Source organism: Nelumbo nucifera, chromosome 4 (assembly GCF_055504915.1).
Source record: "Nelumbo nucifera cultivar China Antique chromosome 4, China Antique-T2T, whole genome shotgun sequence".
Lineage (NCBI taxonomy): Eukaryota > Viridiplantae > Streptophyta > Magnoliopsida > Proteales > Nelumbonaceae > Nelumbo > Nelumbo nucifera.
The window spans coordinates 15,251,308-15,265,519 of NC_142652.1; the positions used below are offsets into that span (position 1 = coordinate 15,251,308).

General features: G+C 39.7%; 2 protein-coding genes across 3 annotated transcripts; one reads left to right on the forward strand and one right to left on the reverse strand.

Moving 5' to 3' along the window:
- Positions 1-5,504: 5,504 nt before the first annotated feature.
- LOC104586724 (homeobox-leucine zipper protein HAT5) lies at positions 5,505-7,798 on the reverse strand. Of its 2 annotated transcripts, none has more exons than XM_010244039.3 (3): positions 7,347-7,798; positions 6,249-6,643; positions 5,505-6,160 (listed from the first exon to the last, which is right to left on the reverse strand). In XM_010244039.3, exons 1-3 carry the CDS (start codon positions 7,471-7,473, stop codon positions 5,705-5,707), a joined length of 978 nt encoding a protein of 325 aa, XP_010242341.1. In that variant the 5' UTR covers positions 7,474-7,798; the 3' UTR covers positions 5,505-5,704. The 2 variants fall into 2 exon arrangements, with proteins under 2 accessions (XP_010242341.1, XP_088760529.1); XM_088904403.1 differs by having other exon boundaries at positions 6,249-6,677; positions 7,347-7,795.
- Positions 7,799-12,792: 4,994 nt separating this feature from the next.
- Positions 12,793-14,185, forward strand: LOC104586725 (glyceraldehyde-3-phosphate dehydrogenase 2, cytosolic). Its single transcript, XM_010244040.3, has one exon. It carries the CDS (start codon positions 12,903-12,905, stop codon positions 13,914-13,916), a length of 1,014 nt encoding a protein of 337 aa, XP_010242342.1. The 5' UTR covers positions 12,793-12,902; the 3' UTR covers positions 13,917-14,185.
- Positions 14,186-14,212: the final 27 nt, after the last annotated feature.

Consider the following 14,212-nt stretch of genomic DNA (forward strand, 5'->3'; position numbering starts at 1 on the left):
AGATTGGGGCCAGGCTTACATAGAGTTGGTTGAAGAGGGGCCCAAAATGGGAAAGTACTGTCCTATAGCATGCGTTGTCAAAATAATTTTGGCCCACAAAATTCTCAGGCTTTTGTCTTGATTTCTGTTAATAAATTTTCTTTTGGCCCACTAAACTCCAAAGTTTGTCTTCGTATCTCATAATATATTTGTTATGAAAAAGCTGTATTGTCTTGATCTAAAATACATGATACCAAACCATAAACATCAAGATTCTAGAGTTCTATCCAAGAAAACTTTGTTATATTAATATGTTAAAACAATAAAATTTTGTCACTAAACAAGTGAGCAGTAGTTGTTAAGTCCATAAATATAATTATTATTCATGTTAGTGACTACAATTAAATAATAAGTATTATGTCTGCCAATTTTCAACAGAATCTTTCGTTTTACAGACAAAATATTGAATAGACAGGTCTTCTTCCTCTACTGAAATGCTGTGTGATGCACTGTCAAAGGAGAGTTTCTCATAGTGATTGAATCCATATTGGCCCATAAAACCCAAGTTTTGCATCTCGAATTAATCAATAACTATAATATAAAATGGATTTTCCTTTTTTTTTTATTTTAAATACAACTTACATGAAAAGAAACTTTGTTATTCTAGTTTAGCAGAATAAGAATTGTAATATTAGGTAAAGTTATCACAGAAATAAATGTTTTTTGTGTTATTTTCTTAAGTAGTTTTCACTTGTATATTTCCAGCTATTTTTGTTTTCTATCTGTTTTTGAAATTTAACATAATCCACCATGGCAGCATGGTCGATTTACTAATTTGTTTTCTATCTGCTTTATTTGTTTATAGTGCAATTTAATCTGCACCAATACAAACGAATGAGAGTGCAAATAAGAAAAACACAAATTTTGATCCATTTTTGCTTCAATTTTCACTTTGTTTTGTTTTAGGTTTTATTTTACTTCATTTGTGCTGCAAGGGAACAAGATAAGCTGAAAGTTAAAAGAATAATAAGTCAGAATTTGCACTCCCTTTCTTTTGTTCTGATGCAAATAAAATTGCACTACTACAGGCAAACTAGGCCATAAGAAAACAATGCTAAAACAAATAAAGAACCTAATAATATGTTACCTCTAAGAAAACTGATGAGGGGTGATTCGGCCCGACCTAGTGAGTAGAGGACATGTGGATTCGACAGGTCGGGTCTACACCCCGACCACCTCGGCAGGTTGCTTCACCTCGGACACTTCAGCCACCTCTGTTAGTAGTAACTCTTGTCAGTTAGCAGAATCCCTACCTTCTGGAAACGAATCCTAATGGCTTAGAACAAAGATCCTGGGAGCGTTTCGCAGGACGCACAGTCACCCACCTATATATGGGTCTCAACCACCTGAAATCAAGGTATGCAAGTCTATTTGCTCTCTAGCTCTTTAGCACTCAATCTCCTACTCGTACATCCGAATACTGACTTAAGCATTAGAGTGACCTTGTCGGGTTAGTCACCCCGATTTTTCTGATTTGTTCATCTTACAAATTGATCGTCCTACTAAGCAAGTAATATCGACAGTATTCTCCAGCTAGGAGCATCCATGTCGTGCACCATTAAAAACAAATTAGGATTTACTTCTCAATAAGAGGGTAATATATTTCCTCTCTCTCTCAGGTCCAAATACTTGGTAGCCATGTGAGGTTAAGAATTCTATGAATCTATGCTTCTCATTCACTATTTGTGGTTTCTGAATTTTTTAATATCGTTCTAATATCGTAATATCTTACCAAGTTGTATGGTTCTTAATTTCTTGGATCATTCTTATAAGAAATTTAAAATGTTAATAAAAAGAAGAGGAACCCACGACCCGAGTGACTATTTTTTTAACCAATCAACTGACTTCCTTTTTATATGTAAATAAAGTCACCCTTGTAGGCCATAAACAAAGACCACCCGACATATAAAACTAGTGTAGCTTTCTTCAACTACTAAATTTTGGAGGTGGGGTTTGAATATGTAAACCTTTTCTCTCTTTTTTTTTTATACAATATATGTATCCTATTTTTTGCTATTAGATGCCAACTAATAGGCCATTACCTTTTTAAGGTTAAATAAATAAATAAAGACCGAACAAAAGTCGATTCGGGTTGAGCCGGGTGCCCGGGTCTCAATCCGTGTAAAACTTTTACTCCAAAATCGGGTCAGTGATTTGGGTCCCCTAAGATTTGGTATCATGAACAACCCAATAGTCTTCACATGTTATAGAATAGAACAATAAAGGCCTTAATGACCTCTTGCCTCAATTATCAGCTGGCATCTCTTTGTTAAGGGAGACCCGAATTCAGATCTGTGGAAGTCAATGATACAAACTAGTGGCCCTAGGGTGAATTCATTCTATTGTGTATGACCAATCTGTCCCGCCATTTTTGCCTCCTTGTTTATGAATTGAGAGCCAACACTACCATTTGTTCCCAAGCCAGACCCGTCCAAAAATGGAAAACAAGCTCAAAAATGTCTTTGCTTTGAAATTCCATTTTTCTCCTCCATAGTGGTCTCGACATTGCCCTATTTGGGTTGCATGAGAATTGGAAGCCATAATGAAGAGTGATCAATCACAAGTGGACGTGACTAGAATAGAAGAGTTAAGAACAGACCCAAAAGGACTTAGGTATAAATAGTAATAAAAAAAGTGAATTAAATATTCATTATTTTAACATACATAACAGAATAAAATGAAATGGCGAAACAAAGATTCATATAACAGACCCAAAGGGAATTGTGAGATCATTGTAGAAGACGATTTATTTGCTTGTTTTCAGAGCTGTTAGTTCTTCCTTTCCTTTTCATACTATCCATACGAGTTCAGTCGAGTTCATGAAAAGCACCACATTGACTGAACTCGTAGTAATGAATGAAGTCTTTGGTCCTTTGCAAGGGTGCCAGCGGTTAGGCCCAGAGTCCAAAATATCCCTGGGCCCTAAACTGCCGTATTGGATCCTTATCTAAAAACTACAAGGTGGGGGGGGGTATCAGCCTATCAGGTATGGATTCCAATCCGACAATGGAGAACCTACGTGGGACCACTGCGTTGCCTTGTCCCTTGGGAGACTTAGTGGTGAATCAACGGTACAGTTAACGGGAATCCAATAATCCATCCTTATCCCCAAACCGTATGATGACTGATGAGGTTGTCTCACTGTCTGGCTGGCTTTTAAAAGCTTTTTCCTCGAAAACAAAAAACGGGAGAAAGTTAGAAAAGATGACAACGGAGAGTCGGAGATACGTGCAGAAGTTAATTAGTAAGCGGCGGATGAACGATGACATGATCCTGGTTACGGCCCAACCCAAGGATCGACGGCCCATAGATCAACGGGGGAGTCAGGAGTGAGGAGTGCGTTTGGTGGTTGCGTGTACGGTGTCGCGTCTGATTCGATAGAAAATTAAATAAAATAAATTATCAAATTTAATATGAATTCTTAATCGCCGGTCGTTGAATCCTCTGACATGGAGACGTGGTGGCACGTGGGTTGAGGGCCCACGATTAAGACCGTACACGTGTGACATCACGAGGGGGGCAAGGAGGGAGACATGGACATCTCATTTGACAACAAGGCTCCAGCTGCTTGGCCCAGGCCCACCATACGTCTCTACTACCTCCCAAAAAGGCTCCCCTAGGTGGTCCCCACATGAGTTGAGTACTCCTCCACCATCCTACACTACAAGTCCACACCCTCACCTTACCTTACTTCTTATCTGTATCTTCTCATAGCAAGACAATAACAAAGCAAAAAAAGATGCTCCCCCGAAACCGTGGGGACCATAACCCCTCTTCTTTCCTTTCTTTTCCTTTACGGCGTCGACAAGCAAAAGACGCAAAACATGTAGAGAAGATGCCCAGAAGACGAACTAAGATTTACTCCTCACACAAGCGCTTCACAACGATTTCACAGGCACATAACACCGTATATTGAGAACATCTTCCGTAAATGATAACACATAAGTATGGGTGAGATGTACATGTGAGGTCGGTGTCAGGCACCCCTTTGTGAGGACTGAGGAGCAGATATAATCTCCCAAAAGACCAGACCACCTCTCGTTAGTGGCCACGTCGCGCTGCTTCTGTGCTTTCTCTGGATCTCGTGTGGGCCCTCACCTCATCGACGTTTCATGGTGGTCGTTGTCTCATTGCTTGGCATGTTCCACTCCCACAAGAAGACTACCAAATCAGAAATCGACACATAGGACCGAACCAGTCCTCATCTGCGGCCCCACGACACGTGGCCTTCACCCCCACTACGTGATAGGGAATGACATTTATCAGGCCAGGATTCGCATGGTCGGCACTAACATGTGAGCAAATGCTACTACTTTTTCCTGTTCGATGAAGGATAAGGGTCACCGTACACTTGTCGTTCTTGACCATTAAGTCTCCCAAGTAAAATGCACTGAGATAGTCGTTATTGACAGTTACAGTGACAGTTGTATTGAAATGGTATAATGAGCTTTTGTCTCGTGGGTTTGTCTCAGGCTAGTTTTCGAGTTCAATGCGATAGACATAGTCCCCTTGCTTGTATATATGTATCAATATCACCATCATCTATTGCATCGATATCCATACAGATGAGAGAATTGACCCCCTGAACGTTTGTTGGACAACCTGAAATTGTTGTAAAAAGCGTATAGTTACTCAGTATAGTTAATGAATTAATGAAACAGTTTGATTTGTGTTAATAGTTCAATGAAATTCCTGATTAGTACACTTAATTTGTTGATTATAGGCTTACAAGTTACCTGAATAAAATTTAGATACCTCATTGCAAAGTTATTCTTGAGTGTTGAAGCGAGAGCACTTCCCAATTTGCTTTTCTCCGTTTGGGATTGGTTAGATTCATTAATATATATATATATATATATATATATATTAAGAATGCTTGGTATCAAATAAAAATTGACTTAGAGCAACATGGGGCCATTAAATAAAGAGTTTCAACTACCACGCATTCATTAATATTAGCTACGTTAAATTCAAATTTCAACTAGCTATACTTACCATCACATCTGTAGCTGCACGGCGTAACGGACGAATCATAAATTTTGCCTTAAATAAAAGTCAATTTAGCAAAGTAAGAAGCTAGAAACCAAAGAAAATCACCCATTTTCTTAAATGATGTGGATATAGATGGATCATGCAGATAAATTCTTCCAAATTCCATGATCAAGCGACTGTGGACATCCTCTTGTAGTACATAAAACCAACAAAAGGAAGAAGTACTTGTATGTTGGGAAACATTTTGTAATTGAACATTCCATTAGTTTGACCTTGATTAATCCCTTCTGGTTCAGAGTTCAGTTTGAAATAATCATCAGAGTTAAAACACTCTCTTCTTTAATGCTTGAATTCTGCTTCTGAAGAAGTAAGGATATTAAACTCGATTCCTGATGTTATTTTAACAGGCATCAGATACACAAGTTTCTATACAGGCATTGGCAACAGAGAGAGAGAGAGAGAGAGAGAGAGAATTACATTCAAATAACAAGTTCATTGATGAGCTCACAAAGGAGCCAAAACAAAAGTAAAATTACAAAAGAGGCAAAAGCAACCATTTCCAACAGTGAACAAAACCCACCACCATATCTGGTTTGGGGTGCCATTAATTGTTTTATTGCAAATATCATACTTTAAACCAAATGGGAGAGGCAAATACATGCATATATACTGATTATAATTCAGACCAGAACCAGAGGGCCTGATCCTCACTTGGGAATCCATAATTACAAGAATGTGCAGGTAGGTCGGAGTAAACAGCATCTTCCAGCTTTGGGAAGTAATACACAGATGGAAACAAGCTCCTACTCAAGTTATCTTCTTCATCTTGTGAGAGGTCTGAGTTGTCCGGTTCAAAGATGTGGGAAGAATCAGCAGGCTCCAAAAGGGAAGAGTGGCCAGCGTCTGTATAATGTGGGCTTTCAGAATCCAAGATATCACTGTTGGCGGAACTTATATCTTCCTGTTTACAGACCACATGTACAATTGGCACCTCGGATTCCCTCTCTTCAGAAGTTGAATCGGGAATGGGTTTCTGTGGCTGTAAATCAGATGGTTTGTTCACATCAGATGTTCCTGAATTTCCCTTCTCTTTCTCTTTCAAGAGCAGCCTCTCTGTGAGGGAAAGAACCTGTTGAAGAGAGCATAAACAGTAATGATGGATTCTTCAAAACTTGTCAATATTCCCAAAACAATTGTCAAGTGTAAAGAGAATTTACCTCGGTTTTCAGTTTTTCCTTCTCTTTTACGAGGTTATCATAATCAGCCTTGAGGTTGTTGTACTTAGCTCTCAGAGCTTCATAGTCCTTCTCCAGTTGCTTTGTCTTCCACCGTGCCCGCCGGTTCTGAAACCATATTGCAACCTGCCGAGGCTGCAAGCCAAGGTCCCTTGCGAGCTGAACTTTCCTTTCTGGTTCAAGCTTATTCTCCATCTCAAAACTTTTCTCAAGAAATTGGACTTGATCGGTTGTAAGCCGCCTCTTCTTCCCAGGTTGATGAAAACACTCATCCAAGTCCTCGTCGCCATTATCTTGTTGCTCAAGTGGTCGGAAGAAAGATCTATCTGGTGTCTTTCCTCTTCGAACGTCTTCAAAGCTAACCATGGAACTCGAACCTGAACCAATAAAATGGTTGATCCACCAATACACCTTTAATGAAATATAATCAATAAACACCCACAAAAACTAACACCAGCATTTTGGTGCACCACCAAGTTCGATTTCAAATTATACATCAAACTAGATTGAACAACTTGGCCATAAATTTTGCTAGAAATAGAGACAAACAGATTCATTGTGGAATACACTGGAACAGAGCTAACAGAAGCACCTCAAAAGTATTATTACCCAGCACAAGCAAAGGCAATTCTATAGTAGATTCAACATTTTCTATAAACACCCAGTGATTTGATCCTTTCCACCCTTAAGTGTAAACTTGAGAAACTGATCTTCAAATAAAGACATACTGAAAAGTAAAAAAAAATAAAAAACATCTACAGAGTAAAATTAACAGATTCCTAGTAAAAAAGGAAAATTCAATAACTGTATCATACAGGAAAAAGAAACCAAGAAAACCAAGTAATCAGAGACATAAACCAAACATAGATATGGGAATCTTCAAGCAAATAGGTGGTTCAAGTACAGTCTACTATTACTAAACATAACCCATGTACGAAAACTGCTACTCAGGAGCGGCTCGCTAAAAAGATCTCTTTTTCTTTTCTTTTTTTTTTTTTCTTTTCAGAAGCAAAGAACAGCATGTAAAACCCAACACCAAAATTGGAAAAGGAAGAAAGAAAATAGAAATAAGTTGATTACCATGGAAAGTAGGAGAAGAACTGGACATGAGCAGAGTCTCAAGAGCTTCTGAAGAACAAGGAATCCCTTCGTTTTGAAGTATAACGGTCATATTGGAGTCGTTATACACCCTCCCACCCGCCGCCATCGCTTCCGGCCTTGCTGTACTCTCGAATTCCCGGACAATTCAGAGGGACATGATCTCTTGTGAGGATCCGACGGTCATGATTTCCACACTTGATCTATAGCTTATGACGGAAGAAGCTCGTGATGATGATCACGGTTATGTGAAAAGTATGGGAGCAGCGGCAGCTCACACCCATCACTCAGAAGAAAACTATATATCTTTGAAATTTATCGGCGTTGTTCAGACTTCGGAGGCGACCCGAAAGCCTCCGTCGGTTTTGACGGGGAACGTTTGTCAGAGAGAGAGAGAGAGAGAGGGGAGAGCGATGAGAGAGGCTTTTCTCGGTGAGGAGACTCTGGATGGGGCTTATATAATAAGCTCAGCCAAATGGTATCTCTGTTTGGGAGAGTGGACGGGAAGACAGTATATTTACTAAACTGGCCCTGCACAAATGAAAATATCTCTCAATATAACGGAAACGGAAAAGGAAACAGAAAAAAGAAGAGAGATGAAAACCAGTACAACTAAAAAACGAAAGAAAAGTCAGAAAGGGTAATTTGGTAAATGAACAAGGAGCTAGGAGATGGAGATGACAACGAGGGAAGAGAAGAAGGAAAGAAAAGGAATCCCGTCTAATCAGTCGCTATCGGAGGGTCGGAGGGAGGAGTTAAAGCTCGGAGTTTTAGGGGGAGAGGATGATGAGTATGACTCGTCTGCCTTTTCTTTTTTGGTCTGAACGGCCCGGTCGTCCTGTTCGGCTGTTCTGATTTCTGATTTTCCTCCTCCAAATGTATGCAACCGGCCCGATCCGGTCTCCTCCCTTTCCAGGAGCCGCCGTGTCGCGTTACTTGTTAGACCTGCTGAGTTCTGACTTGCTATAATCGCGTACGCTACCCACTAGCCTTCCCTTTCAAGCCACGAACCACGGCTCAACTCGGACCCGTGTCCAGCTTAAGCCACCCAGGCACGTCATCGTGACCGTGGGCCCAGCACCTTGTCAGTCAAATTCAGCCCGTCCACACGTTGCTGAGCGGCTGGGCTCCACCGTCCACCGTCCAGCCCTTCCCTCTCTTGCTATATTCTTTACAGTGTAGAATCCGTGTGCCCAGAGAACTTCGAAAAATTGAAATCGCATGGCTCATCCGCACCACACGCACTCGTTCTTCCTCAGATGATAAAACGGTCTACGTATCTCATAAGGAGACCCAGGGTGACCCTTTAAGTCAACTATTCTTCCATTCCAGTGGGTGATGGATTGATTATACACAGAAACCAAAATGGTCGCGTCAAACATCTTATCATCGCCCCCACAAAGCCCATTGGGCTGGGCCTTACCTAACATAGGTGATAAGAATACTTGCGTGCACTTCGAGAGCTTCTTTTGAGGAACCTGGCCCATCCACGTGGCATTCTTGGTGATGAGGAGGTCGGGACCGATCTGGATAATCTGGTGGCTCCGTGTGTGAGTCACCATGAATTGACGTTTTGCTGGCAAGTATCCAACCCTTCGTAGTTGCATCATCTAGAATGAGACACACTTTGACTTGCCCTCTCTTCTCAGTTCTCCTCTCTCACTGTGACTCAACTCTTACCAGGTTTCGAGCTCGGAAGTCGGAACTCCTTAGGGGTTGTCAATTGGACCGAAATTGGTCCAATCCGATCTAATCCAATGTAAGCCTATTATAAATGGATCAGGTCCAATCCAATAAATATTTTGGACCGATTCATCTGGACCACTCAATGACCGGTTCAATCATGAATATTTGTTTCAATTTTATTAGTTTAAATTGGTTTTAATTTAGATTGTTTCAATTTTATTTGTTCAAATTTGTTTTAATTTAGATTGATTTTAACGCAAACCTTATCCATTACACCTATGTTCTAATTTTCCATGAATAGACTAAATATTGTCTCAATCCAATAAAAATTCATTATATGGATCAGGTCCAATCCAATTAATACTATCGACCATTAAGTCTGAACTGATCAAGTTCAATATATAATTTTGGTCCATCTAAATCGTCCAAATTGATTTTGGTCCAAAACCGGTCTATTAATACTTTTACTCGGATGCCTCATTATTATATTTGTGATTGTGAGGGATGCAACTTGGGTTGGGCCTGGGTAACCCAAATTCCATTTGGGCTTTCATGGGGCTATACATTACATAAAGGGGATAGCCCATCCGCAGGTATGGTGCCCCAGCTTCAAAATTTAGGCTATATTTGGTTTGAAGGAAAAAATAGGGAAAGGAAAGGTAAGAAAATATTTACAAATCTTTTATAGGTTTTGATATCTTTCCCTACATTTTCCTTCAAATCAAACATAGCCTTAAGTAGGTGTTTGGCATTGGTGCTTGGAACATCGCACCATTTTTTGAGAAAAACAGTGCTAGGCATGTGGAATTGTAAGTTGTTTTCTAAGAAAATAATGCTTATTATTTGTTTGGAACCGGTGCTACTACATAAGCTGTTTTCTGAGAAAACAATACTGGTTTTGTTTGATACTAGTGCTGGCAGCAACATTTTCAATATGATCAATATTATCCAATGTCCAAGATGCTACATCATTGCACTGCTCACAGCAATGCACCGTTTTCTTAGAAAACATTGAATTTGATTTTTCCCCATACTACACTTTTTTCAAATTCCAAAACATGGTTTGAAAAACAATACCAAACAAGAAAGTGTTGTTTGAAGCACCACTTTCTCTATGCTACCAAAAGGGTGTTGTAAAAACGTTTTCAACATGGATGCCAAACACCTACTAAAATACTACAAATGGCACGGCTAAACCAGGCCTTGACTGTCTGGTACGACCATGTTGAATGGTCCAGATGAGATGGGCCATCTGGCACAGCCTAATCTCAACTCCAGGCTACCCTGGCTGGACCACATGTGGCCAACTAAGAATCTGAGATCCCTCGAGAAATACCACCAATAAAAGAGAAGGAAAAAAGGGGAAAAATTAAAAAGAAAAAGAAAGTCATTGCTCTAGCCTTTTCCGCTCTTTGATTGATCATCAATAAAAAAAATAGAGTATTTAATTATTTATTTTATCTGGCCGTATTTTAATTGGGGTGGAAATGGAAACATGAGTCGGAAAAGAAACCCCGCTTTTGGTTCGTTTTTCGAATTCTGCTATTCGGTGAAAAAAATAGGGCCCAGTGGATTCTCAAAAGTACATTTTCAGTGGCGTTTTCCTCCACTTTAGGGAAAGCGCTTTCTATTGGAAGCTTAGTCATTCAAAATCCCTGATATGTGAGAGGGCAGAATCTATGATTTTTACATTCCCTCACACGGTACAGACTAAAGAGTATGTTTTTATTTGAATTTTATATAAACAAATATATATTAATTTATTATTTCCGGCAATTAAAATAATATGATAATAACCTACTGACATAATGACATTTACTCCAGTAGTCATGTAACCATGTAAGCATACGTCTCATATAATTAATAAAATAATGATTCTAAGAATTGAATTGTCAACCCTGGTTGGACCATATTGTAGCATCCGACCACACTAATATATGGAGAAATATAGAAATGCCTAAACAATACTCCTAAGTATCCATTGAGTAAAAAGAGACTGAAGGAGAAAAAATGTTTTATAGGTGAGAGTAGTTGATCTAACTTAGTTAATTATTAAAACTATTATTGATATTATAATAAGACATAAGTTTTGATAGAAAATGATATTACTGCTAATGTAGGGCATGTTTGCCAACGATTTATGATTTCTACTATTTTAAAAATTTAGATTATTAAAGTATTTCAAAAAAAAAATGCTAAACCTCTGGATTGTAAGGGGTGGTCTTTTCATGATTCAAAAAACGGGTGGTTTTGAACCATTAATATAAAAATGGGTGGTTTTATATTATTTGTAAATACATACAAAATAATATAAAATACAAGATTTTGCACTTTATATATTTGTACATGTTTAAATATTCTCTAGAATAAAAAGACTACCACTGCCGTTATTCTTAAGGTACTCTTAGGGGGCGTTCTTTTTTTGGATTTTGAGAGGGGGAGAGTTGGTCCCATTGACCAAGAATCCCATGTTCTTTTTTCAGATTAATATGGGGATCAGGGAAATTTTATTTTCCTGGGTAAGTGATACCCATCTCTTAGGTGGGTAAATAACTTTCCCACCTAGGGGAAAGTTGCCAACACTTGAATAGGAAAAAATGCCCCTTTTAATAATGGATTTTTATGGCTAAAATGGTCATTGCCTTATTTGCACGAGAAATAAAATAACATGAATATATGCACTTACCCGGATAAATATTTTCTAGGTAATAACACATTTACCTTGGTAAGTAACTTACCAAAATGCGAACGGTGCCTTATTGCTTTATTTCAAGGGTAAGGTCCCGTGCCCCCTCCTTTAATTATTAATAAATTCTTAAAAAAAAACATTACAATATATATGTGGATTGTAGTTTTGTGTGATAATTACAATTGCTATTTTATTTGTGGTTCACTTTTGGAACTCAATGCATTGTTATTTTTAGAGTCGCATGTATAGAAGCCATTCATTTATCGTCATGGTATAATTATTTATCTATCATATGTGAGAAATAATAAATAATATATTAAAAATATAATATAATATAGTAACAAATATATATAAACATATATTTTTTCACATTTATGAAATACATATTACATTTTTTACAACATAGTAGTATGACCTAAGATGCATAGAATCACTCGGCCATGTCAGCTTCCTTTCTTTAACCATGTGGTTAACTTGAAAAGTGATCTTTTATGGTATTCAAAAAATAAAAAAAAGGGATTTTGGTAATTTTAACAATAAAATAAAAATGCTAGGACGCTTAGTTGTGTTTGTCAAGCTGGGATCTGCTCCTCACACCGGCCTCACAGGCATATCATGGGAGATGTTCCCAATGCATGCTGAGATATGCCTGTGAGGTTGGTGTGAGACTTCCGCTGTAAGGAGCAGATCCGGTCACAAAAACAACACTCCTAATAGGAGTTCAGATTTGCTCCTCACTGCTGAGGGCGCTTCACACCAACTCTACAGGGTTTGCAGTCGAGAACATCTTTCATACATAATGCTATCATTCATGGGAAGGTGTTCCCAACACACGGCTGCGATGCATTGTAAGGATGGTTGAGGCGCGCTCTGTGCGGAGAAGATGCTGCAAACCCCTAATCGTGCGTATCCACCCTTCCAAAGTCAACAAAGCCAAAACCATCGGTTTCGGACATTTCCACAGACCCGCCTAAACAAACCCTAAAAAAAAGGATCCAATCTATCACAAGTCAGACCATTTCTTTCCTCCCACCCTTTATAAACCTACCGACCCCTTTCATTTCTCTCATTCTCCGCTCCTTGGCTTCTTTCCTCTACAACCTCCATTCTGCAAGGTTTTTTGATTTTTTTTCTTCAGTTCCCTTACTCCGCCTCTCAGAATCATGGGCAAGGTCAAGATCGGAATCAATGGATTCGGAAGAATCGGTCGTTTGGTTGCCAGAGTCGCTCTTCAGAGAGATGATGTTGAGCTGGTCGCCGTTAACGACCCCTTCATCACCACCGATTACATGACGTATATGTTCAAGTACGACAGTGTTCACGGTCAGTGGAAGCACAACGACATTAAGGTGAAGGACTCTAAGACTCTTCTATTTGGCGATAAGCCGGTGACCGTTTTCGGTGTGAGGAACCCCGAGGAGATTCCATGGGGTGACACCGGTGCCGAGTACGTCGTAGAGTCGACCGGAGTGTTTACCGACCAGGACAAGGCCGCTGCGCATTTGAAGGGTGGTGCTAAGAAGGTTGTTATTTCTGCACCAAGTAAAGATGCTCCCATGTTTGTTGTGGGTGTGAATGAGAAGGAATACAAATCGGACATCGCCATTGTTTCCAATGCTAGTTGCACCACCAACTGCCTAGCACCTCTGGCCAAGGTCATCAATGACAGATTTGGCATTGTTGAGGGTCTTATGACGACCGTCCACTCTATTACCGCGACGCAAAAGACTGTTGATGGGCCATCAAGCAAGGACTGGAGGGGTGGAAGAGCTGCTTCCTTCAACATCATCCCCAGCAGCACCGGAGCTGCTAAGGCCGTCGGGAAGGTACTACCGGCATTGAATGGAAAGTTGACCGGAATGGCATTCCGTGTCCCGACTGTGGATGTCTCGGTGGTGGATCTCACTGTAAGACTGGAGAAGAAGGCAAGCTATGAAGAGATCAAAGCCGCTATCAAGGAGGAGTCGGAGGGGAAGCTGAAGGGAATCCTGGGTTACACAGAAGATGATGTGGTTTCCACCGACTTCTTGGGTGATAACAGGTCAAGCATTTTCGATGCCAAGGCTGGAATTGCGCTCAACGACAACTTCGTTAAGCTGGTTTCCTGGTATGATAACGAATGGGGTTATAGCTCCCGTGTAGTTGACTTGATCCTCCACATGGCCTCTACCAACTGAAACCCCATCCATCATCTGGGATACGTACGTACGTAAGCCAGCGCTAGCTGCTGCTATTTTGCTAGAGAGTTGTAGTGTGTTTGTTTTTCTGTCCTAAATTTGGTCATGACGTTTTTGAAACTATTTAAGAGGATCCTGCCTGTTCTATTCGTGTTTTGGAGTCGAAAACATTAAAAATGTGAAAAGGGTCGATCGGAAACCCTTATTTTTGTTTCTCTTCTATTCTCTTCTGCCTGTTATCGACAAGACGACAACATAAGTTTGAGATATTTTTTACTCTAGTCAAAAATAAAATA